Raw genomic sequence first — 25,008 nt, 5'->3', positions numbered from 1 at the left:
TATGAAAACTACCATTAACTATAATTAGGGGGCCTTAGCTAGGGTGTATGTGATCAAGAGGGTGGGGCTCCTGCAGCTTTAACTGTTGTGATGAACAGGGTATTTCACCAGGTGCTGCATGCATACAAAGGACACCTGCTGAAATTCCATTTTCTACGCAACTGTTAAAGATGCAGGAGCCCTGTCCTCCTTTCCATCTGGTCACCCTCTAAAGTGGTCTTCAGTCAAATTCTGTTCCTGGTGTGAATCTATGTGTCCAGTTCTCCTCAAAAATCTATGCGTCCAGTTCTCCTCACCAGATTCCTGGTGAAAAAACGTCACCGAATAGGATTGCTAGTTCTGTTTTCCCTGGGTGGGCTCCTGTGTCCTTACTTCTCTTTCAGCCTGAGAGAGAAGTTCTTGGAGACGCGTGTTGAACTGGTAGGTGCTGCCGAAGGTGTGGTGGAAAACAGCCAAGCCTGTCCGGGAATGACTTCAGGAAAATGGATTCCCACAGAGGACTCCCGTCCTGTGGCTGTGCTTCGTCGTGGACCCTCGTGTGAGCATGTGTGAACTGCGCCTTTGTTAGGGTGACCCTATGAAAAGGAGGACAGGGCTCCTGTATCTTTAACAGTTGCATAGGAAAGGGAATTTCAGCAGGTGTCATTTGTATGCATGCAGCACCTGGTGAAATTCCCTCTTCATCACAACAGTTAAAGCTGCAGGAGCTATACTAGAGTGACCAGGTTTAAAAGAGGGAAGGGCACCTGCAGCTTTAACTGTTGTGATGAAGAGGGAATTTCACTAGGTTCTCCATATACACAAATGACCCCTGCTGAAATTCTCTTTTCAATACAACTGCTAAAGATACAGGAGCCCTGTCCTCCTTTTCATAGGGTCACCCCTACCTTTGTACAGAAATTTTGTCTATGTCTTTTATTCTTATTGTTGTTTTTCCCTTGCTAGGTCTCCTCACGTGTGTGTCAGGCGGAAATCACGTGGGAACTGCCCCCTGGTTACGGCGATGATTTTAAACCTTAGAATTTTAAGATGTTGTGATTGTTATTTTAATATTGTATCGGTTTTATATGCTCTTTTAACCAGTTTTATGTGTTGCATTTAATGTTGTTCCCTGCCTGGATCCAGAGGGAGAGACAGTAAGAAATAAATTTATGATGGTGATGACAGGGAAGGTTTGGCCTGTTGAATTTCTGCCTGCCACACACCAGCTAAAGCAGTGATGTGGAACCTCTGGGCTGCGTGCTTATTCCGGCCCACAGAGGCGATCCTTCTGGCCCGTGGAGGCTTGGGCTCCTTCTGTACTCCCCTTGGCCTATAGGCTACCAGAAACAGCTAAGGGCACCAGGGTCTTGCTCTCTGTTTGCCCATGAGTTGCAGTTAATGTTAATCCACATGAATTAATACGCACACACACACGGTATAGATTCCAAAACTGGATTTTGGGAGAGCCACAGAGTGGGTGGGGGACTTCAGCAAAGCTAGCAGGAAGGGCTCTGTTATATTGCACAGGGGACGTATTCCGGAGGCCGCTCCCCACTCTCTCTATTTTTTCTCTTTTGGGGGCTTAACAACAGGGCACGGTCAGGTGGTGAGGTCACGCCAGGGGTGGCAGGGCCCAGGCGGACGGTGGGGTGAGGCCTGATGACACGGTGACGTCACCCTGAATAGGCCGAGAATCCCCTGTCACAATGGGTTAGCAACGCTGCCTAGGCCTTTTGTCCCAGGGACCGCTAGGTATTAGCAACGGAGTGGGCCGGGACAGAAGTCATGGCAACTAGGCTATGGGTGGGGTTCTGGCAACTTGCTGCCCCCTTCCCCCCACACGACCCTCCCAAACCAGCAATGATTTTTATGCGCCTAAGTGAGATTTCACCCATTTCCCGTGGTCTCATTAATTTGGAATAAGTGCTACTGGGCCAATCATGTGATGGAGAAAGCGGCAAACACGTCCAGCGTCAGTACCTGAGCAGGTGCGGCATCCTTTGTTCGTGTGTTTAAAAACATTTTTATGTAGCGTGACCTTATGGAAAGGAGGACAGGGCTCCTGCATCTTTAACGGTTGTACAGAAAAGAGAATTTCAGCCGGCGTCATTTGTACGCATGAAGCACCAGGTGAAATCCCCTCTTCATCACAACAGTGAAAGCTGCAGGAGCCCTGCCCTCGTGACCAGATACAAAAGAGGACAAGGCTCCTGCAGCTTTCACTGTTGTGATGAAGAGGGAATTTCACCAGGTTCTCCATAGATACAAATGACACCTGCTGAAATTCCCTTTTCTATGCAACTGTTAAAGATACAAGAGCCCTGTCCTCCATTCCATAGGGTCACCCTATCTTAGAGTCAGAGAGTTGAACATTCATAGGTCGGACATCTGCAACATTTTATTATTCTTACTTTAAAATGTCCACAAAACGGCACTTATTCCGAAGGAAACTCTTTTAGCATCTTGGCCCCTGAAGTGATCTCCATTTTCTTCCTGGGGTCCTGGTGGTGCTATTTTGCATCAGAGGCACTAAGCCTATATACACCAATTGCTGCGGAACATGGGCGGGAGGGTGCTGTTGCACCATGTCCTGCTTGTGGTGGGCCGCCGTGCGAACAGAGTGCTGGACTAGATGGACCCTTGGTCTGATCCAGCATCAGGGCACTTCTGATGTTCTTATGATGCAAGTGAGCTTAAAACGCAAAACTGCACAAAGTACTTTTATTTTATTTTAAAACTGTTCTGTTGCTTTTTCTTTTTCTTCTCTAACACATCCGGAATGTAGAAGCAACCGTGTAGAAGCACAGAATGGCTATGGGGGGGGGGGTGTGACAGAAGGAAAAAAAGGTGAGGTGTGCTTCGCAACTGCAGGAATGCACATCTCGAAAGGGGTGTGTGTGTGTGTGTGTGTGTAAAGTCATTAAGTCCAGAGTCTGAAACTGCGTAGCTGCACCACCGTCTGCTGGAGTGAAACCAATGAGTGGCATTTTCTGCTGCCCACATGAGGAAGTGGAGAAACTTCCTCAGCTTCGAGGGAGGAGGGAACAGGGACACCCTGAGCTAACTCATCCCGCGGCAGTGTGGAGGGGGGCTGTGGGGAGAAGCAGATAGCAGGCCTGCCCGTGCCCTGCTATGCTAATGAAGTCCAAGGTTCCCATTGGCCGGCAGCTAATATATTCTGATGAGCTCACCCTCCCTGGTGCTTTAAATGGGACCCCGGTGTCCCAGCTCTGGTCTCTGGGCTGGGCAGCTGCCACCCTCCCCCTGGAAGCAGTGCACAGGGGCACTGGCACGGCACCAAGGTCAACAACTGGACCCCAGGAGCTGGAAAAGGAGACAGATGGACGCCCAAACCAACAGGTGGGTACAGAGGGAGGTTTTGCCACTACAAATCCTTAAGGTGTCTCAAGCCGTTTGGTGGTATTGGGTTGTTCTGGTGGTGGTGGTTTTTACTTGGTCATAGCACAGCAGAGAGGTATGTGAGGGTGTGGACGGGAGAGAGAGCAGCTTGTGGAGTTTATTTCCTCCTGAAATCCAGTCATCTCTTTTCACTTTCAATTATCCCCTCTCTCTCGCAATCACTTTGGCTGTGCATTGCGTCGACGTTAGATTGTACGCCCCTTGCGGGCAGGGACCACATTGAGATCCCAGTGACCCTTTCTAGCTGCCATCGGGGCTTGACCTAAATACTACTGGGCAACTGTGAGCATGTTTACTCGGAAGTACGAAAGCCGCCTTTGGACTTATTCAGCAGCCTTTAAGTACTCGTCTCGAAGAAAGGATGTGGACAGGAGTGCGTTGTGACGCCGACAGCGAGGTGCGCGAAACGCACACGACTGACAACAGAAAACTCGAGTTTGTCGAGCCGATGCGCGGCGGCGCATGCGTGCGCGATGCGAGGAACATGGAAATGCATTTGAGGCTTCCGCAAAGCATCTCCCACTATGGTCAGACAATGTGCAATTTTAGTCTTCTGGCACGAAGATCTCACAAGTCCCTTGCAAACGCAGGCGGGACGCGTCTTTGGCCTGCTCAGAAGAGATGGAGGGGGAGAAAGCGAGGACAGCGTTTAAGCCTGGCTAAAAGCTTTGGCGCTGAAGCTGTTGCATTCACTTCTAACCACATCCCAAACGCAACGGAGGCAGGGAAGGGGGTCTCTATCAGCTACCACCGCGGCCGTGGATGCCCTGTCGCGGCCTGGGTGGGGTGACGATCACTTGGCTATGGAAACACAAGTGTACGGCAGAGGGAGGCCAACGGACAGGAAACAACAGCTCGGCCGTGGTCTTGCGTGTGGGGTGGACTTTATTCCAGACTGGTTGATGCGTACGGAGCGCGAAGCAGTGGTTTTAAACCTCTGGCTTCCAATCTACTGAACTCACCGCTGAACCAGCCGGCGAGGGATACGCTAGGACTTGAAATACACCACATCGGGGTGGGTGGGGCACCAGGCTGTAATCTTGCGCTGTAACAGAGAACCCTTCGCTGACTAGAGCATCCCATGCCGACATGGATTTGTCTCCATGGGAGGCCCTGGAACCATCCAAGGTCAGATAATCAGGGTCTCCTTTGCTGGCCTTAGTCAACATGATGTGGTGCGGATCCATATGTAACTGGTGCATGACACGTGTAAGGAGCCCCCGTGGCTCATCCCTGGGTACAAGTGTGTTACGTTCCTCTGACATTCGGAGCAGGGCAACCCAGCCTGAGTTTTCCCCATTTGCTGAACTCAGGGGTTATTGGGATCCCAAGTCCCAGCCACCATGCGCTGCTGCGCATGTGTGCAGCTGCAGCACACAGGCAGCATGGGGCTGAGACTCCGACTGCCTCCATAAGCCCCAGGGATGCTAAAGTGGGGCCCCCAATCCCTCCCGGCAGCCACCTGTAGAAGAACAGGGTTGCTTGGCTCTCTGTACCAAGACCTAATCTATTAATCGGGTCTTCAGGGGAGAAGCCGCGCAACACTCCCTAATCTCCTCTTTCTTTCCTCTCCTGCACAGGATGAGTGCCCTGCCCCCCAGCCCCCTCACTCTGGACTACCTGGACGATTTCGACCTGCTGAGGTTCGAGGTGAAGCAGGAAGGGGCCAGGCCGGGGGGCAGCTCCTCCCTCAACTCCACGCCCTGCAGCTCGGTGCCTCCCTCGCCCACCTTTGACAAGGCCGGTGACCCCAAATCCACCCTGGAAGAGCTGTACTGGATGGCCACACTCCACCAGACACTAGCTGCTGCCGCTGCGGCAGGGGGCAACCCGGAGGGCCAGTTGGTGCAAGGCTTGGATGAGGCCGTGGAAGCCCTCTTAGGGGTCCCCGGGATGGAAGGGGGGCTCCGCGGGGGGCCCACCCCCCAAATGCAGGGATACTTAGGAACGGCCGACGGGCTTGATGGAGAACAACAGCAGGTGAGATGAAGAGGAAAGACGGGGCGGCGGGATTATGCATGAGTGGGACCTTGGATAGAAAAAGGGAGTGCTATGAAGTACGGGGGGGGGGGGCTAGAGGAACGCCAAGGAAAATGTCAGGGGGAGCAAATGCTTTTGTTACAAATCACAGACCTATTTTTGATTCTAGAGCTTAGTCCTAGAACATGCGAGTTACTAAAGAGTCTCTGAGCATGTGCAAAGTGCCGGGCCGTTAAAGAACCGCACAAATCCTCGCGCGTTTGGGGTTTGGACGGCAGATCAGCCTTCCCCAATCCGGCCCTCTTCCGACGTGTTGGACTACAACTCCCAACATTCCCCAGCCAGCCACAGCTGAGATGGGAGAAGAATTTTGTATATTCAAATAGGGCTTTTGCAGAAGAACATCCTGGCGGATGGCAGCCCGTGGCCGTTTTGCTGTTGTTAAGCAGGGGTGTTGAACCTCAAGCCCGCGGGCCAAATTTGCTCTACTTGGCATCCCAGTCTGCCGCTACGGGGCTCGCCTGAACGCAGCTTGCTTTGGTGCCGTTTAAGCTCAGAATGCCTCCCCGAAGGCTTAGTGAGCGCCAATGAGGGCCTTAAGCTACGATACACTGTTGTTGTTGTTGTTGTTGTTGTAGTAGTAGTTTTGTATTTTTCCCTCTACCCCTTTTTGGCCCCGCCCACACCGGAACGCGGCCCCCGAAAACGTCTTGAAAGGTTTTGCACCTCTGCATTAATGGTCCCCTCCCTCTGCCCCCTGCGTGGCCTTCTCACCGTAGGGCCGCGGCCACGACGCCCGTTCCGTACCAAACCGGGCCGGTGATAGCCGTTGGGCGAGCGTCCTTCCTTCTCCTGCTCAGGCCTGCCTTCTCTCTCCCCAACCCCATCCCGGTTTCTTTTCTTCCTCCCCGCCCCCTTCCTCTCCAGCTGCCCATGTTCCCCGACCGCTTCTCCGACGCCCAGCTGGTCTCCATGTCGGTGCGGGATCTCAACCGGCAGCTCCGCGGCTTCGGCAAGGAGGAGGTGCAGCGGCTCAAGCAGAAGCGGCGCACCCTGAAGAACCGCGGCTACGCCCAGTCCTGCCGCTACAAGCGAGTCCAGCAGCGCCACGTGCTGGAGGCCGAGAAGTCCCAGCTGGCCCAGCAGCTCGAGGCCCTGCGGGCCGAGATGGCCCGGGTGGCCCACGAGCGAGACATCTACAAGGCCCGGTGTCAGAAGCTGCTGGGGGATGCCGCCGGGGGGCGTTGCGGGGAGGGGTCCGAGCCTCCAGCCCCTCAGCCTGCTTCGCTGGCACAGTTTTACCTATGAGCGACCCCCCACAGCGCTCCCTTTCCCGGCACGACGGACTGCGGGTGTTGAACGGGAGATGGACTTCGTGGCACCCCTGTTTCCCCCCCCCCCAAACTGGCCAGTCGGGGGCGCTGTGGACACAGGAGCTGGTTCCCTCTTTCACTCCACCAGGGGGGCAACATGAACTGAGGCCCCCCGTAAGGCGCTCCCCTTTCCCACCACCAGGCGGGGCCAAAGAGCTCCAGGCCCCGCTGGCCGTCGAAAAGTGCGCAGACCTACCCCACGAACGTATCTCAGGTTTTAGAGGCGTTGCGGCTTCCCCCTTCAAAGAATCCTGGGAATTGTAGCTGGGTGCGTGTGCGTGTGTGTGTGTGTTGAGGATTCTCTTAGAGCAGGGGTGCATAACCTGTGGGCCATGGGCTGCCTGCGGCCCCCATAATGCCCCACCACGGCTGCCACCGTCAAGAAATTTCCACTACTGAGCAACCTGCAGCAGAGACAATGTCACCGCCCATTGCTGCAGCCTATGCCGTTGACAATTCCCACAATTTTGGGTTCCCCCTGCCAATACCCTCCTTCCTTTCCCTCTTCCTCCACAGCCGGTCAGCCATGCCTGCCACTTCCTTGGACACTTCTTTGAACTATCTTTCTTTCCGGGAGGATGTTCGAGGAGCCGCAGTCAGAAAGCAGGAGTCATAGAGCCCTGTGAAAGTGGCTACCCCGGCCTCCCGGCCGACACCCAATGTAACCCTCAATAGAGGCCCCTGTGTTAGGGACTACAATTCCCAGGATTCCCTGGGGGGGAAAGGAAGATTCTTAATCCTGGTTGTGTCTGTTGTGTAGATATGCCCAAACTTCTCTGGCTTGTTAGGAAGTGTGCTTTCTCATGACTCTTCTCTCCACAGCCAAGCAAAGGAAGGGAAAGGAAAAGATGTTTCCACATGCTTCCATTTTCTCTCCAAAGCAGTGTCGTTGCAGGGTCTGGGAAGGCAACTGAGGCTGGCTCTGGGTGCTTGGGAATCCATGCTCCCCACCATCCGGATCTATGCCCCTTTTTTCACACCTGTCTTAGGTCCGCCCAGTGGAGGCAGGTGGTTTCATTGTCAGTGGGGCTGTGAATCCACTCCGGGTTTCAATCCGGACCAGTCAGACCTCTAAAGGAGTCCTGCTCTGCACCTCAGACAGCTCCTTTAAAGACCTGGCTGAAACCTGGAGCGGATTCAACGCCCCACTGACATCGGAGCCGCCAGCCTCCACCAGCCTCCACCACCCTGTGTAGGAAAACCGACTTTTACGGCGCGAAACCGTGCGTGGGTATCTGTCGCGTGTTATTGCAGCAGCACGGGCATGGTTCCCCTGCACGGAAGTGTGAAGAAAAAATAATAACTTCTTGCGTTCATTCGTAGTTCTTCCTTTGCAGGCCTCCCATGGCTATCGCCTTTCCGTTCGAGTGGTCTGCTTTTCTAGCTGGGGGAAAAAACGTAAGGGGAAGGGGGCAGACAAGAGCGTGGGGCAGCGGCGCGTAGCATCCATGGGTAGAACCTTCTGGAAAGACTGGGTTGGGGGGGGGAGGAAGCACATGCTGCAGTTGCTAAGCAACCACCACAGTGGTCCCTGTCCTAGCAAAACAGCTCAGTGGAGCTGGAGTGTTGTGCCAGGGGATGGTGTTGCTATAGCCGTCCCACCCCACCCCGGTGGAGATTTGGACACTTTTTGTGGGGAAAGGAAGCAGTCGGGGAAAACAAAGAGGGGAGAAAGTGTCTCAAAGGCGAAACTCAGTGATGCTTTTGTTCCGAAAAAGGAGCCACCATCTCGGGCCTTCCTCTCGTCAATAAAAAAATATTTTCAAAATTCCCCACTTCCCTTCTCCCCTCACATTAATTTCTCCAGCTTCACCGACATCCGGGGTTCAAATTCTCATCTGTGAACAAACATATGCCTAGCTGTTGAAGTCAGACAGAGAGAGAGAGAGAAAGAGAGAGAGATTGAGATTGAGAGAGAGACCCACCTGCTGTTCTCTGCTCTCTTTCTTATTCCAAGAGTCCAAAGATCAAAGGGCGACCGGGCTCTGGGTGGAAGAAGGAGACGCCACCCTGGAATAGCTCCAGAATGGAATTCTGGGAAATCTCAGAAGTCCACTTTCCCCACCGCCCACAAAGGGATAATTATATTAATTATATTTTTAAGCAATAACAAAAGGCAGGTCCTATTACGATAGAAGAAGAAAAAAGGTGTGCGTGTGAATTTTCGTGTGCTTGCGAACGTCGGAGCATGCATGTTCAGAATGGAATGTATGACATGTGTATGTGCGCGTGTGCATGTAAGGCTGGGGAGGGGAGAGCTGTTGCCCCTCTGCCTGTGTGTGATTGTGTGTGCGATTGTAACCACACGCTTGTGAGTTAACTATACTTGTAATTCGGCGTGATATTGTATATCAGAGGATTTGGAGTTTGAGGGATGCACAATGGCACACACAGAAGCACATAGCAAAAAAGCAGTGTAAGCGAGGGGTCCCATGTCAGCCATGAGGAGAAAAGAAAACCGTATTAGGGTAATGCCTTTATTATTAGCCCAATTCAATGTCACAAAAGAGAAATGCAAGTTTTCTGGATCCTCAGGCAGGAAGGTTTCTCTGGGGGAGAAAAGAGGTTTTGCGATCTGCACATCTTGAAAGCTTGCCCGTTTTTGGTGACCTAATAAAGGAATTACTCGAACATGGATTTTGCGATGTAGTCGTGTGCACAGTTGAGCCTGTGTAAGAGCGATTGTGTGTGTGTGTGTGTGTGTGCACTCATTCAAGTGTGTGTGTTTCTTAATGTCCGCGAGGTGTGAGAGATTGTGTCTAGGAAAGTGTTTTGTGGCTTGCTTGCATGCAAAAGTTGGGGTGTGCGTATTCTGGGAGGGGGCAGTTACAAGGTTGTGTCTTTGTACACGTGGCGGTCTCCTTCCCAGACGTGCCACGGTGTTTAGCATGAATCTATCCCCACCTTCACCCCACGCCCAGCTCACTTTTCCCAGTTAGCTTTCTAATATTTTCTACTATTTATTTTTGAAATCTCACTTTTCTGCTCTCCACCTCTCCCAAGTGAAACGAACGACAAGTTCTCAGCCGGTGTGGCACAATGAGGAAAAGTGAGGAAAGACGATTTTCTGATATGCATGGATTTTTAAAATAATAAAAGGATCCTTCAAAAAAAAAAAAAAAAAAAAAGGAAAGGAAAAATCATCTGGAGTTGTGTCAATTTTGTGTGGTGGAACAGAGGACTTTCCCCTTTTGCCCTGACAATCTGATCTGGATCTAATCCAATGGGTAGAGAACTGGATGGAAACTCAAGAGATCTAGGCTCAAAGTCCCCTCCAGCCGTGGACTTAACCAGGGGATCTGGGGAAAGGCATGTGGGCCTCAGTTTCCCCGCTCTGAGTGATGGGATACTAACCCTCTAGGCCAGTGGTTCCCTAACTTTTTCAGGTCACCGCCCCCTTGGTTCCACAAACTCATGCCCAGTGCCCCCCTACCCTACACTATAAAAATCATTATTCAGAATAGCGGCTTTCAGAAACCCACTAAGGAAGATAATAACAATAAAATGCAAAACAGTAACAATTAATTTAATATTTATTCAAAATCCAAAGCACCCGCCGCAGGCTTGCCGAGGGAGGGAGGGAAAAGAGAGCCAACGCCTCTGTTTTGCAGCCGGCGTGGCGGGGCACACCAAGCAGGTATGTCTCTTCATTATGGTTTTAGTGCTTTTGAAACATTTCAATTCACCGTTAAAAGGACTCTTCTTAAACGGTATTAATACATGTGTGGATTCTTCCCCTATATGGCTTGGGACCAAACTACCTTCTCCCATAAAAATGTCCCTGGGTTTTAAGACCTGGAGAGGTGCTTCTTGGAAAAGGCCACCTCGAGCGCCCCCCTGCCGCCCCTTTGCCTCTTAACGCCCCCCTATGCAATCCCACCGCCCCCAAGGGGGCGGTACCGCCCACTTTGGGAACCACTGCTCTAAGCTGTAGGGTGGGTGTGAAAATAACGCTTGCAAAATCATGCACATTTTTTTTAACGTGCCATTTAGATGAATAATAGTCCAAAGATTTGTGGCTCTTCTAGTCTGAAATGAACAGATTAACTTCCTACTCTGTTTAGGATGACAACTAGCTTCAGGTTTGTGGGGATAAAAATCTAAGGCTCCAGAGATTCGGCTGTCATTTTAACCTTTTTATAAGACAGGGTGTTGCCAAATCCGAACAGAGGGGGGCAGCCAAAGACAAGCAAAGCCACAGCCTTAAAACAACAATAAGGATGGCACGATCTCTCAGGGCCTGAATAAAGACGATGATGTTCTTGAACTAACAGATGCTGAGGCACACACTTCACCAGAGGAATGCTTTAGGGATGCTTTAGGGTGGATTCCTGCATTGAGCAGGGGGTTGGACTCGATGGCCTTGTAGGCCCCTTCCAACTCTGCTATTCTATGATTCTATGAACCATGCCCCCCCTCGCCTCCCCCTCTCCAGTCTCAAAGATGCCTGGGCAATGGTTACAGAGAGAGGCCTTCTTCATACGCTCAGAGGCACTTGTTCCAAGGCTGAATTCTGACTCAGATTAATTCTGGCCTCAGTCACACCTCATCTGTCTTACTCCTTTGTCCCTTCACACTTAACTCCCGGAGACTTTTCTCAACCCACCCCCACCCCCAGGCTCCTTTAACACATATGTGGCCACCGCAAATTTATCAGGCTGAGGCTTCTTTCCCAGCGTGCTGCGGCAACAAACACGCTTCACCTGCTGAATTGATGCTTGCTGCTGCATTTAAAAAGCAGAGGAGCCCTGGCAGCGAGGAAACGTTGGCAAGAGCTGTGTAGGATAACCCCACTGGGCACAAGACAAATGCTCTTGTCCCTTTGGGGGGTATTTCAGCCGGTCATGACGCAGGGGTGAGATCAATAAATCAGCTTCTTTCAAGAACGGGAGTTCCAGGTCCACAGAGATCCGCCTGTAACATCCTCAACCTCCCTGCTGAGAGATGGTGCTGCTAGGGCACCCTTTTTCTCCCTCCGAACACCTGCTGGGAGGCCAGCCAGCGCATGGGTGCAGCAGCCAAGTCTGACAATAGGGTGCTGCATCAACACAGTGCCCCCTGCTGGGCCAATGCCGCCCCTTGCTCTCCCAACGGGTGACAAGAAAATCACCCCTGCTGTCTCAGTTCTTTACAGCCGAGGCCTGTAATTATATCTCAAAGCCACGGATTTTCGATCGCGGCAGGGCCGCTTCAGAAATTTGGCTGCCCTCCCGAGGCCTGGCGTCTGAACGAAGCTTCTTGGCGCTTCTGCCCCACAGTTCTTACACCCCCGCAGGGATCGCTTCCGAGGTTTTGCTTTCTTGCCTTCGCCCGGAGCCGCCACTCCAGGCTAGGGGGCTGAGGAGGAATAAATGCCATCAAACGATCACCTCATCCTGCCCCTCAAAATCATACCCATGTTCCCCAGTCTTCGCTGGCTGCTCTGATCAAACCAGGTTGGCCCTCCGTTGCCCAGACAGTCCCTTGCAATATGTCTTCCAACAGATCCCTGCTCCCAAAAGTGCACAAATATGGCCACATCTTTGAAGAGCACCCACATGAAGGCTTCTCCTCCTTCAACTTTCTCCACCAGCAGCCATTCCAGGAGGCTGTAACCAAGGGAGATGAGAGGGAAAACAGGGCCATTCCACCTGCCCTGCTTAATGTTTTTCCTTTTCCCTCCGGAACGCTTTTCCTTGTGTGTTGTGTCTTTTTAGATTGTAAGTCTGAGGGCAGTGACCCTCCTGTTTAACTGGTTTATTGTAAATGGGTCTAGGAGCCTTGCTGGCTAAGGAGCTTGATTTGTTTTTTTAAAAAATATTTTAAATAAATAAAAATTCATGACATGGGAAATCAGTGAGCAACTCTCCCAACGTCTTTGCTTTGGCTTAACAGGAATTCTGGGCACCATTCGGATCACGCTCTGAACCGGCACGACACTCTGTATAAGTGTCAGGAACCCTTAACACAGAGGAGTTCTGCCTTGACTGTTAAAAGATTACTTTGTAAATTTAAACCACAGCACAGCAGCAAAGACCCCAAGCAAAGCAGGTGGCGTCAGGCTGCAAATGTCTGGCAGGGGTGGTGTGAGGGAGTGGCCATCTGCATTTATTTATTTATTTATTTATTTGATTTTTATACCGCCCAATAGCCGAAGCTCTCTTCTCCTCCCTCATTTAATCCTTGCCTGGTTCTTCAAGACCTCTGAATCCCCATTGTCAGACCTTGGAGATCAGTCCTCTATTTGAAGGACTGCCCAGTTTAAAGATAAACAACATTCAGAAAGGAGAGCCCAAAACACTGTAGTTCCCCGCTTCGATCCAAGTGGAGAGGCGGGTAAGAAATAATAATAATAATAATAATAATAATAATAATAATAATAATAATAATAATTATATTAAGATGTCCATCCACAGTGAACACATGGACAGCACCTGGTCACCCTTCTCCACTGTAGTGAGACACATTGTATTTCTATTAAAATTATAGTTATTATTTCTAAATGTGCATGTATGCATGCATATGCAAATGTAATGCACATTTATTTATTATACTTTTAATCCACCCAGTAACCAACGTTCTCAAATGGGTGTCCTCTTTTTGGGTGGCACATTTCCTCTTTTCTGACGACAGAAAAGAGGACTCCGTAAGTGGCGGCACCTTGGCGGTCTTTCCTAGCCCGACATCTTCCAGTCCGGATTCTCTGCTCCCCATGCCTTATTCCCCAACCCATCATCCTAATTAAGACCATGCATCTCTGTTTTACCACCACCCCTGTGGCTTCTTTAAAAAAACAAAAAAGATTCCCAAGGAGGAGAAGTAGATCATTAGCAATTAGATGTGATTGCTAAGCGCAATTTCTATGGTGCCCAGGTGAACCGATGCTGCAGCTGGGTGGGTAGGGGTGGGGGGTACAGGAGAAGAGGGTTTCCAGGCTGTCCCTCCCTCGCCCCCACAATATCCCAGCCCCGCTCTCATGTATTTCAGCAGAGCGCTGTGGGTTGCGATGGCAAAGCGTGGGTTTTGCTTGCAAATCTGGCCTCCAGCCATGGCTGGCATTGTGCCTGGGTTTCTCATAGGCCGGGAGAGAGAGGGAAAGAGCTCTGCTCTCCATAGGCGCCGTGTAGCCAATAATCCCATCTTCGCCCTCTATCCTCTCAACCAATATCCCCGTAATTAATCTCTCTCCCCTCCCAGCCCGTTTTTTAGGACATACTGGCACCCGCGGGGTGGGGGGGGGGAGAGATGAATTGACTGCAATGCACATCACAGAGGCCTTGAAATGCATCCTCGGCTTCCTCCGCCACGCCGCTTCTGTTGAAAGGGAGAAGTGGTGGCGTGCGCGGGTTGGTTTGTTTTGCTCTTCTGCATTCCCCCTGTCAGTGTCCCAAATATGGAGCTTCCTCGTTGGACTGGCACGTTGATCATTGCAGCAAGGGGGGGGGGGGGAACAGAGCTGGATCAGGGGAGACAGATAGGACAGCAGAATTCCTGCAGAATCCGTGTTGAAGAGGAGAATTCCATCTACGTATTCTGAAATGGGGGGCAGGCGGACAACTGCTCTATCTAGGATATCAGCCCTCTTACACCCCCACTGCCATCATCATCATCATCACCATCATCATCATCATCATTAATAATAATAATTACATTTATATACCACCGCATACCTGAAGCTTTCTGGGCGATTTACAAAGATTAAGGACTATTACCGTTCAGGATGACGTCTGTCGTGGAGAATATGGCCCATATCAGTTTAGGCAGAAATGGGAGAATCTCTGGTTTCTTACTTTTCTTTCCCCCACCCTGGTTTAATACTTCTAGTCCTCATGGATGTCAGTTTCTCAAAAGAGACGCTTCCGACACAAGCCAGCCTGCCTGCCTGGACGCCACATCTTCTAGAGATGAGGCTACGTTTATTCAGCAGTGAGGGAAAGGCAGACTGCACGAGGCCAGAGAGGCATAGCTAGCTGGGGGATTATGGGAGGTGTAGTCCCAACACATCCAGTGGTTCCCCAGGTTAGGAAAGACTGCTTTAAGCCCTGCCCATATGTGTAACAACAATACGAACGATCCTTCTTGTTTGTAGCAATACTACAAGCGAGAAGGATCTTGGAATTGTTGTAGATTGCAAGCTGAATATGAGCCAACAGTGCGCTATGGCTGCAAGAAAGGCCAATGCTATTTTGGGCTGCATTAATAGAAGTATAGCTTCCAAATCGCGTGAGGTACTGGTTCCTCTCTATTCGGCCCTGGTTAGGCCTCATCGAGAGTACTGCGTCCAGTTCTGGGCTCCACAATTCAAGAAGGATGCAGACAAGCTGGAGCGTGTTCAGAGGAGGGCAACCAGGATGATCAGGGGTCTGGAAACAAAGCCCTATGAAGAGAGACTGAAACAACTGGGCATGTTTAGCCTGGAGAAGAGAAGATGGAGGGGAGACATGAGAGCACTCTTCAAATACTTAAAAGGTTGTCACACAGAGGAGGGCCAGGATCTCTTCTCGATCCTCCCAGAGTGCAGGACACGGAATAACGGACTCAAGTTAAAGGAAGCCAGATTCCAGCTGGACATCAGGAAAAACTTCCTGACTGTTAGAGCAGTGCGACAATGGAATCAGTTACCTAGGGAGGTTGTGGGCTCTCCCACACTAGAGGCCTTCAAGAGGCAGCTGGACAACCATCTGTCAGGGATGCTTTAGGGTGGATTCCTGCATTGAGCAGGGGGTTGGACTCGATGGCCTTGTAGGCCCCTTCCAACTCTGCTATTCTATGATTCTATGAACAATATGTTTATTGCTCAATCCACAAATCATTGCAACACATACACATATGGATACAGCTTGGAGCACATGAAGAGCAGCTGGAAAATTGTCAATTGGCGTCGCAGTTAAAACTGCTTTAGTTTTTTGGGACGAGTTGCTTGCTTGGATTTGTGGCAGTGACCGTCGGCTTCAGGGGGCGGCACTTGAACATATGTTTTGGCCTATAATTCCCATCAACCCTAGCAACATAGCCAAAGGTGAGGGATCATGGGAATGATTGGCCAAAAGATCTGGAAGTACCTACCCCTGCTCTCCTTAAATAATTCCTTTCTCTGATTTATCTCTAAAGGAGCTGAGGGTGACGTAGGTAGCTGTTTCCCCATTTTATCCTCACAACACCCCTGCGAGGTGGGTTCAGCCAAAAGAACCCGACTGGCCTGTGGCCACCCAGAGGGCGTTGTGCCTGATGAGGAAAGCTGACTCGAGTGCGAATTCGCTTCGGGTTTCCCCCCTTTGCTCGCTGCAATGCGGCACTCATACTGGGCAGGGATTCAGAGCGGTCTGCCGCGGCCCCTCAATGATTTTTTTCCCTTGCAGGACGTTTCCCGTGGCGCACAGCGGCCAATTGAGCTCCCTCCAAGTATCAAGACATTTAGCTAAGCTGTTCCCGTTGTGCTAGTCCAAAATGACCATTGTGCCAGGCTAGCAGAAGGGTGCGAGGGCCAGAGCACTCAGCGCCTGCCAGGAATGTGTTCCTGCACCCAAGGTGGGATGGAAGATGCAGCATCCTATGGTTGCCTAGCAACCATGGGGCTCAGCACCACCCCTCGTCTCCTGGCCCAGCAAACAGGGCAGTGAGGCGCAGTGGAGGCCTATGGCTGCCAACCAGGCCCAACTGGTTGCCTAGCAACCAGGGCCATGCTGCTTCCCCTTCTCCCGGCTCTGCAACAGGGATGTATCGATAAACATTTTTTGTCCTCCAAAGGGCAGTCGGGTCGCATACATGCTCACCTTTCCTCTTATTCTCATGAAACGCCTGTCAGGTTGTCTAGGCTGAGAGAGAGGGACTGGCCCAAAGTTTTACAACAAGCTTTTTCTCTCTGAGCAGAGATTTGAACCCGGGTCTCCACTTAATTCCAACAGGGGAGGTCAGGTTTTTTTTAAAAAATTGGCCTAGGTACAGCCTTCCTCAACCTGGGGCGCTCCAGATGTGTTGGACTACAACTCCCAGAATGCCCCAGCCTGGCTGGGGCATTCTGGGAGATGCAGTCCAATACATCTGGAGCGCCCCAGGTTGAGGAAGGCTGGCCTAGGAGATACCATTAGCTGATTCCCTGCCCCCGGACTTAAATTGGATGTTCAAGCCTTGCCCCAAGAGGCTAGGACATCTGATGTGCTGGTAAAGAAGAGACACCAAACATGTGCAGAGCGTTCCCCCCCCCCCTCCCTGCAAAACAGCCACCCTTGGAGAGAGCAGGGCTATAGACCTGGCGGGATCATTTCCAGGAAAGCGTGGACGAGCTCACACTTTTGTTTTCTTCGCACCACTGAGGTGATACTGGTGTGAGCGGGTTTAAAGAAGAGATGATTGGTGCTCCTTTTTACCCACTTCTCTTTTGACCTCCGCTTCCTCAGACACGGAGCTAACAAATATCAGACGAGCTAATGAGCAGCGCAGGAACATAATTATAAATTCCACGGTTGCAAGAATTCATAATGCCATCTGGGAGACGCAGACGCAAGCAATATAAGTGATGATAATACCAAAACATAAAAAAAGATGCCATCTTTGCATCTCGCATCTGGGGCTGACACAGCAATACTCCACCCATTCCCCAAATGCAAATCTCCCAACGCGTTGCCCTGCTGTGGAAGCCATATTAAAATCCACCCACCCCACCCCGCACCCTACGGTCTACCCACACGCACACGCCAGTTCCTCATTCAAAATGGAACATTAGGGAGACAAATCAATACTATTTATGAATCACCGAGCGTTCAATGCCTGGTGGATGGAGGCAGCCATCAACGTTTAATGTCTTAATGCCTGGGTGCTGAACAGACTCAGAGAGGGAATTTCCTGTAAAAGCCAGAGTAGGCTTTCCAGTCTTGTGTTAATGCTTATTTTCTCCAGGGGAAATTGACTCTAGAAAGGTTCTCACCGCTGAAGATCTGGGAGAACACAAAGCACTTGGGAAACCCATTTCCCATTTATTTGCCCGCTGGCAAAGCCCAACTGGAATTGTTTCGCTTGGAAAAAAGGAGGCTAAGGGGAGACATGATAGAGGCGTACAAAATTATGCATGGTGGGGAGAATGCGGATAGGGAGACATTTTTCTCCCTCTCTCAAAATATTAGAACCCAACGGGTCATCCCACGAAACTGATGGGTGGGAGATCCAGGACAAATAAAAGGAAGGACTTCTTCACACACCGCATAGTTAAATTATGGAACTCACTAAATTATGGAATCCACCCTAAAGCATACCCAACCATCTGTCTGGTATGCATTAGGGTGGATTCCTGCATTGAGCAGGGGGTTGGACTTGATGGCCTTATAGGCCCCTACCAACTCTACTATTCTATGATTCTATGACTACCACAAGATGTAGTGATGGCCACCAATTTGGATGGCTTTAAAAGGGGGTTGGATAAATTCCTGGAGGCAAAGGCTATCAATGACTACTAGCCCTGAGGGTTGTGTGCTATCTCCAGTATTCGAGGCAGTAAGCCTGTGTGCACCAGTTGCCGGGGAACATGGGTGGGAGGGTGCTGTTGCACCATGTCCTGCTTGTTCATCCTTGGCTGATGGCTGGTTGGCCACTGTGTGAACAGAGTGCTGGTCTAGATGGACCCTTGGTCTGATCCAGCATGGCACTTCTTATATTCTTATGTCCTATATGCCGCAGAGGATTCTGGGAAGCCTGGTGGAGGACACTCTCTTATGCTGCATCTGCACTCCAAACATACATATTGGTTTGATACTGGTTTAAACTTCAGGGCTGCCCCCAAAGAATCCTAGGGATTACAGAGGGGGCTGAGGAGTCTCAGTTGAGACTGGTCTGCAGTGCAGGCACCCATTTGTACGTCTACAGTGGTCCCACTGGGTTAACTTTGTCCTGAGAGAACAGAGCATTCTGTTCGAATTCCATTTGCAAAACTGCAGAAAAGCTAGGCAACACCAAACACATAGGGAAACACTGAGCATGCTTTTAAAGGTGGCTAATAGACCCCACTGTGGAAGAGCATGGATAACGGTAGGTAGGGATAACGGCAATCTTTGAAGGATGTCATCATCTGCCAGTCTCCAAACCACTAATCAAAAAGGTATCATCTCTCGCTCTACTTCACAAGACATTGGTTTGATAAACAGCCTCTTCTTAAACCACAAGGAATTTTTTGAGAAGGAACTCATGCAGAGAGCAGGGCTGTGGAAAACTCCCATGTAATCACCGTACAGCCTGGGGACACCGATTTCGCTGAGGCTGCCGGTTCCGCGGCGCACGACTCAGCACAACAGTGAATCCAATCTGGTACGTGTCAGCCGGCGGGTGGGCAGAGCAAATCGCTCCAGCTGCCCTGGGAAAGTGAGCCGGTTCGAGCCAGGATTTGCCCGATTCCAGCGCTTAGAGAGGCTCAGTGGTGGAATGGCTAGAACAGTGTGATCATGTCCAGGGTGCCTCTGAGCATGTACAAAGCGCATTCCGGAGTAACAGCCGCTACTACGCCCAGAAGCCTGAGATTGTGGGGAGAGCTTCCAACTAGGATAAGGGGAGGTGGGGAGGTCCAGACCTTGTCTTTTTAAGAAATGGACCCACTTCATTTAAAAACCATTTCACTCTCATTGCACGTTCAGTTTTCGGACATGAAAGCATCTCAGCGCCAAAAAGAAAGAAAGAAGCAACCACACATCACCAGCAGATGAATAGAGTTTCTGAGACGCCACCACAAATCAAACATGAGGGAATACCACAATGGAAGAAAACCACAAGACGAGACGTGCTCCAGCCTCGCTTAGGAAACCCGGCCTTCTAAAAACAGGCCAAACCTGGCCGTTCCGTTTTAGAAATTAATCCCCAGGGGAAACTGCTTGTGGCCGCCATGGGGTGAGGGAAGCCCCCCTCTGTGCATGCTCAGAGGTAGTGTCGTTTGGATCGCAACCTCCGCAGGGCCCTATGGATGAAAATCCAGCGGGGCGGGACGCTAAGGTCTGACTCAAACTGTTGCTTAGAACTCCCCCTTTCCTTCCTAACCCTAAATTATGATCCCGACAGTCACGGGGAGAGGGGCATTCAGCAGTACCCTTAATCAGCATTGCGTGACTGCGCACGCCAAGCTAGCTCCCAGCTCTGGCAGCCACGTATGCAACCGGGCACTCTCCATAAATAAGTAAAGACAAGCATTTTGGTCCCTTACTTTGCAAAGAGATGTTTCTTATCAAGGGAGAAGGAAAAGAACAAGGAGGGGGGGGGGGGAAAGGATGCAGGAATCTACTTTCTCTCCCCCATCTCCACCCCCACCTCTGCTCCATCCCTGCCCCACTTCTGTACTATACACAAGGAACTTAGCATCTTTTAATGCACTCTCCATCTTGGGTCCCTGGGGAGGAAGCATGAAAAAGCAGCCATAAATTCTTTCTGGCAAATGGGAAACCGAGGCATCAAAAGAGGCAGCGCTATCCCACCGCTTCCTTTCTAAAAGGGTAGGTGGCTGGTAGGGTTGCTTCCCCCCCCCCGCCCCCGCCCCCGCCCATAGGTGAATGGCTGTGCCTGTTGAATTTCTGCCTGTTATGTAGTCGTTCAAGGCCTTGGGGTCTTGTCCAGAAAGAACGAAAACTGATAGCAGCAGTAACTGGTGCCAATGTTCCAGCGTGACCTGAAAGCCACCCTCTCCTTCAGCAGGCAGTGGGGTGGTTGAGGACTCGCTGTGGGCACTCTGCATGTGCTCAGGGGCACTCCTTGTAGTATTTTTGCCTAGCCCGATCAAGGGGGATACGATCGAGGTTTATAAAATGATGCAAAGTGGCTCCCTTCATCACACGAGAAATTGGAATCATCTGATGAAATAGGTTGGCCATTGGCTCAGGACAGATAAAAGACAGTCTTTCTTTGTACAAGACCTACAGGTGGGACCAGACTAAGGCCTCATCGACACCAAGCAGGATATTGCACTATGAAAGCAGTATATAAAAGGCAGAAGCCACACCAAGCTGGATCTAGCGGTATGAAAGTGGTATATGGAATATGTCCTTGGGCTAGGGTGACTATATGAAAAGGAGGACAGGGCTCCTGTATCTTTAACAGTTGTATTGAAAAGGGAATTTCAGCAGGTGTCCTTTGTATATATGGAGAACCTAGTGAAATTCCCTCTTCATCCCAACAGTTAAAGCTGCAGGAGCCCTGCCCTCTTTTAAATCTAGTCACTCTAGTATAGCTCCTGCAGCTTTAACTGCTGTGATGAAGAGGGAATTTCACCAGGTTCTCCATATATACAAATGACACCTGCTGAAATTCCCTTTTCTATGCAACTGATACAAGAGCCCTGTCCTCCTTTTCATATAGTCACCCTACCTTGGGCCCTAACAGTTGTCAGTGCACTTCAATACCGTTATAAAGCAGTAGTGTGGCTCCTACCTTTTATATACCGCTTTCATACCGTTTTGATAGTGGAATATCCTGCTTGGTGTAGATTAGGCCTAAATTAGCTGAACTTAATTCTCAATGGAATCAGAGGCGCTTAAGTTAAGTTAGGACACGTTTGCTCCATTGTCTTCAATAGTATGAACCTACCCATATACTGCGATCAACATCTGATGGCCTCCTCCACGGGAGATTCTGAGGATGGCAACATGCAACAGGGGCTTCTCGGTGTTGCCCCCCCCCTGCAATTGTGGAAAGCGCTCCCTAGTGAGGTCCCCTGGGCGTCAACATTGTCATATTTTTGGTGCCAGGTTAAGACTTTCCTCTACTCCCAGGTATTTGATGGCATACGATGGGACTATTTAACGTTAGTTTTTTCTCGGGTCCTGGTAGCTTTACTGTAAATTGTTTTTAACTGTTTCAAACTGTTTCAAACAAATTGTACGTATAATAATAATAATAATAATAATAATAATAATAATAATAATAATAACAACAACAACAATAATTTGTATCCCACCTTTTGCCCAATGCTGGGCCTCAAGGCAGCCTTACAAAATTTAAAACATACATAGGGGGGACGGGACATAAATGTTTAAAATACAAAACAAAATTATAAGACATTAACATAGATGGAGGGCTGGATTATTCTCCAAAGGCCTGCTGGAACAAAAAAGTTTTAGCCTGCTTCCGAAAGCCCATTAAGGAGGGAGCCAGTCTCACTTCCCCGGGAAGAGAGTTCCAGAGCACTGGAGCAGCCACCAAGAAGGCCCTCTCCCATGTTCCCACCAAGCGCGCCTGTGAAGATGGTGGGATGGAAAGAAGGGCTTCTCCAGAAGACCTCAAAGCACGGGCAGGCTCATAAGGGAGAATACGTTCTTTCAAATAACCTGGACCCGAACCATATAGAGCTTTATAGGTCATAACCAGCACTTTGAATTGTGCCCGGAAACAGACCGGAAGCCAGTGGAGTTGTTTTAACAGGGGAGTTGTCTGCTCCCTGTAACCAGCCCCCTTCAACAATCTGGCTGCAGCTCTTTGAACCAGCTGGAGTTTCCGAACACTCTTCAAAGGCAGCCCCACGTAGAGCGGGTTACAGTAATCCAATCGGGATGTAACTAAGGCATGTGCCACCGTGGCCAGGTCCGACATCTCAAGGAACGGGCGCATCTGGTGCACTAGCTTGAACAGTGCAAATGCACTCCTGGCCACCGCCGAAACCTGGGCATCCAGGCTCAGGGCTGAATCCAGAAGTACACCCAAGCTGCGGACCTGTGTCTTCAGGGGGAGTGTAACCCCATCCAGCACAAGCTGAATCCCTATTCCCTGATCTGCCTTTCGACTGACCAGGAGCACCTCTGTCTTGTCTGGATTAAGCTTCAATTTGTTCACCCTCATCCAGTCCATTACTGCCAACAGACACCAGTTTAGCACAGAAACCGCTTCCTTGGAACTGGGTGGAAAGGAGTAGTAGAGTTGGGTGTCATCAGCGTACTGGTGGAACCGCACCCCACAACTCCGGATAACCTCTCCCAACGGTTTCATGTAAATGTTAAATAGCATATTTAAATGTTAAATAGCAAAACAGAGCCCTGAGGGACTCCACAGGCCAATGGCCAAGGAGTCGAACAGGAGTCCCCCAGTACCACCTTCTGGGTCCATCCATCCAGGAAGGAATGGAGCCACTGCAAAACAGTGCCTCCAAGACCCATCCCAGCAAGGCGGCCCAGAAGGATACCATGGTCGATGGTATCGAACGCCGCTGAGAGGTCCAGCAGAACCAGCAGGGACACACTTCCCCTATCCAGTTCCCGGCAAAGATCATCCACCAAGGCGACCAAAGCTGTTTCTGTCCCATAACCAGGCCTGAAGCCAGATTGAAATGGATCTAGATAATCCGTCTCATCCAGGAATCCCTGGAGTTGGGAGGCCACCACACGCCCCAATACCTTGCCCAAAAATGGGATGTTGGAGACTGGCCGGTAGTTATCCAATACAGTGGGGGCCAAGGAGGGCTTTTTCAGTGTGGGTCTTACCACTGCCTCCTTCAAGCAGGCTGGGACCCTACCTTGGCGAAGGGAGGCATTGACCACTCCGCTTACCCACTCAGCCAGTCCCCCCCGGCAGCTTTTATAAGCCAGGAAGGGCAAGGATCTAGTATATACGTGGTGGCTCTCACCAATCCAAGGACCCTGTCCACATCATCGGACTGTGCAAATTGAAAGGTATCCAATAATACTGGACAGGGAAAAGGAAAGGAACCTCTCGTGCAAGCACTGAGTCATTACTGACCCTTGGAGGGACGCCAGCTTTCGCTGACGTTTTCTTGGCAGGCCTTATAGCGGGGTGGTTTGCCGTTGCCTTCCCCGGCCGTTATTACCTTTCCCCCAGCTAACTGGGTACTCATTTTACCGACCTCGGGAGGATGGAAGGCTGAGTCGACCCAAGCCGGCTGCCTGAAACCAGCTTCCGCTGGGATCGAACTCAGGCCGTGGGGAGAGTTTCAGCTGCAGGTGCCAAAGTTACATCCACTGGGTCTGTAACAACAATAGCATCCAAGTCAGAGCAGATCCAAGCGATTTTGTCTGCAAAGTGTTGGGCAAATTGGTCACAGCAGGCTGTTGAAAGGTCAAAGTTATGTTTTATCATGCCGTAAACCGCCCAGAGAGCTTTGGCTGTTGGGCAGTATAGAAATGTAATGAATGAATGAAGTTCAGCTAATGTAACCTGGATCTACTCCAACCCCAAAATTCACTGATGGAACTCCCCACGACAGGTTGTGGAACGGTGACTCAGATGCCTTCCAAAGGGATCTTTGCCAGATTCACGAAGGGTGGAATGATGAGTCATGATGCCTAAATGGGATCTCCATGTTCAGTGAAGTCTACCTTTGAATATCAGTTACTGTGGGGTGGGGGCAGGAGCATAGAGGGCTTCATGCCCACTGGTGGGCCACTTGGGGAGTTATGGCAGGATTCTGGCCTGTGATGTCACTGGTCTCCAATTATGTTCATTGACAACGCTTAGCTTCAAATTAAGACAGGTGAACCCTAGACCAAGAAAGCCAGGAGACATTAAAGATGCAATCCTCTGCATGTTTTAGACCACAAAAAGTCCTACAACTCTCAGCATTCCCCAGCCAGCATTCTGGACCATTTGGTGGTTTTATTTCTCTCATTTATGACCCCTGAAGCGCTCATCCCCATTCTGGGTGCTCCTGCCTATAAGGCGCCTATCCCCCACCTGGGTCCCAGTCCAGGGAACGAATTCCAACTCCAGAGAAACACCGGCCTCCACAGACAACAGGTTAGATAAGATTCTTCCCTCACGATTCAAGGGCTTGCTGGCTGACTCTCCATTAAAACGAAGAGACCACCAATTCAGAAATTTAACCGAACACGTCACATCAAATCAGGGTTCCTCGTGAGCCATCATCGGCTGGGTCTGTACTGGGCCAGTTCAGACAACACGCTAAGCCACGGTTAGGCTGCTAACCCTGTGTGTTTAAACTGTAGTTATGTAGCCACCATGGTTAGGAATGATTCATACGACACACTAAGTCATGGTTCACGCGACACGCTAAGCCATAATGTTTAGCTCAAAATGCTCAACCATGATGGTTTAGTGTGTTGTCTGAACAGGGCTGCTATAAAATAACTAGGTGGGCCAGGTCTAGCTGGATTCTGAGGTGTTGAACCTCAGACACGGGGGCAAATCCATCTTATTTGGTGGCCCATTCTGGCCCTCTGGGATTCACCAGATGGACCCACCTTCTTTCCCCCAGATCCTTTGGTAGGGTGACCATACGGAAAGGAGGACAGGGCTCCCATATCTTTTAACAGTTGTATAGAAAAGGGAGTTTCAGCAGGTGTCA

General features: G+C 50.5%; 2 protein-coding genes across 2 annotated transcripts in view; both read left to right on the top strand.

Moving 5' to 3' along the window:
* EMC9 (ER membrane protein complex subunit 9) overlaps positions 1-22,817 on the top strand; it is a 106,637-nt gene extending 83,820 nt beyond the window's left edge. The window contains exon 7 of the mRNA XM_063137967.1: positions 22,805-22,817. The gene's annotated coding sequence lies outside the window, so the exon portion shown is untranslated. The remainder of the gene's footprint in view (positions 1-22,804) is intronic.
* On the top strand, positions 3,233-7,269 carry NRL (neural retina leucine zipper). The gene is made up of 3 exons (XM_063137468.1): positions 3,233-3,342; positions 4,983-5,382; positions 6,310-7,269. The coding sequence occupies exons 1-3, from the start codon at positions 3,323-3,325 to the stop codon at positions 6,688-6,690; spliced, it is 801 nt and encodes a 266-aa protein (XP_062993538.1). The 5' UTR covers positions 3,233-3,322; the 3' UTR covers positions 6,691-7,269.
* Positions 22,818-25,008: the final 2,191 nt, after the last annotated feature.

Source organism: Elgaria multicarinata, chromosome 11 (genome assembly GCF_023053635.1).
Source record: "Elgaria multicarinata webbii isolate HBS135686 ecotype San Diego chromosome 11, rElgMul1.1.pri, whole genome shotgun sequence".
In the NCBI taxonomy this organism is placed as follows: Eukaryota; Metazoa; Chordata; class Lepidosauria; order Squamata; family Anguidae; genus Elgaria; species Elgaria multicarinata.
This window is presented reverse-complemented; position numbering and strand designations above follow the sequence as displayed.

Bases quoted from the DNA above. Each gene is read 5' to 3' on its own strand.
- NRL (XM_063137468.1), top strand. From the start codon at position 3,323: ATGGACGCCCAAACCAACAG. The intron at 3,343-4,982 runs GTGGGTACAGAG...TCTCCTGCACAG, and splicing joins ATGGACGCCCAAACCAACAG to GATGAGTGCCCTGCCCCCCA. The intron at 5,383-6,309 runs GTGAGATGAAGA...CTTCCTCTCCAG, and splicing joins TTGATGGAGAACAACAGCAG to CTGCCCATGTTCCCCGACCG.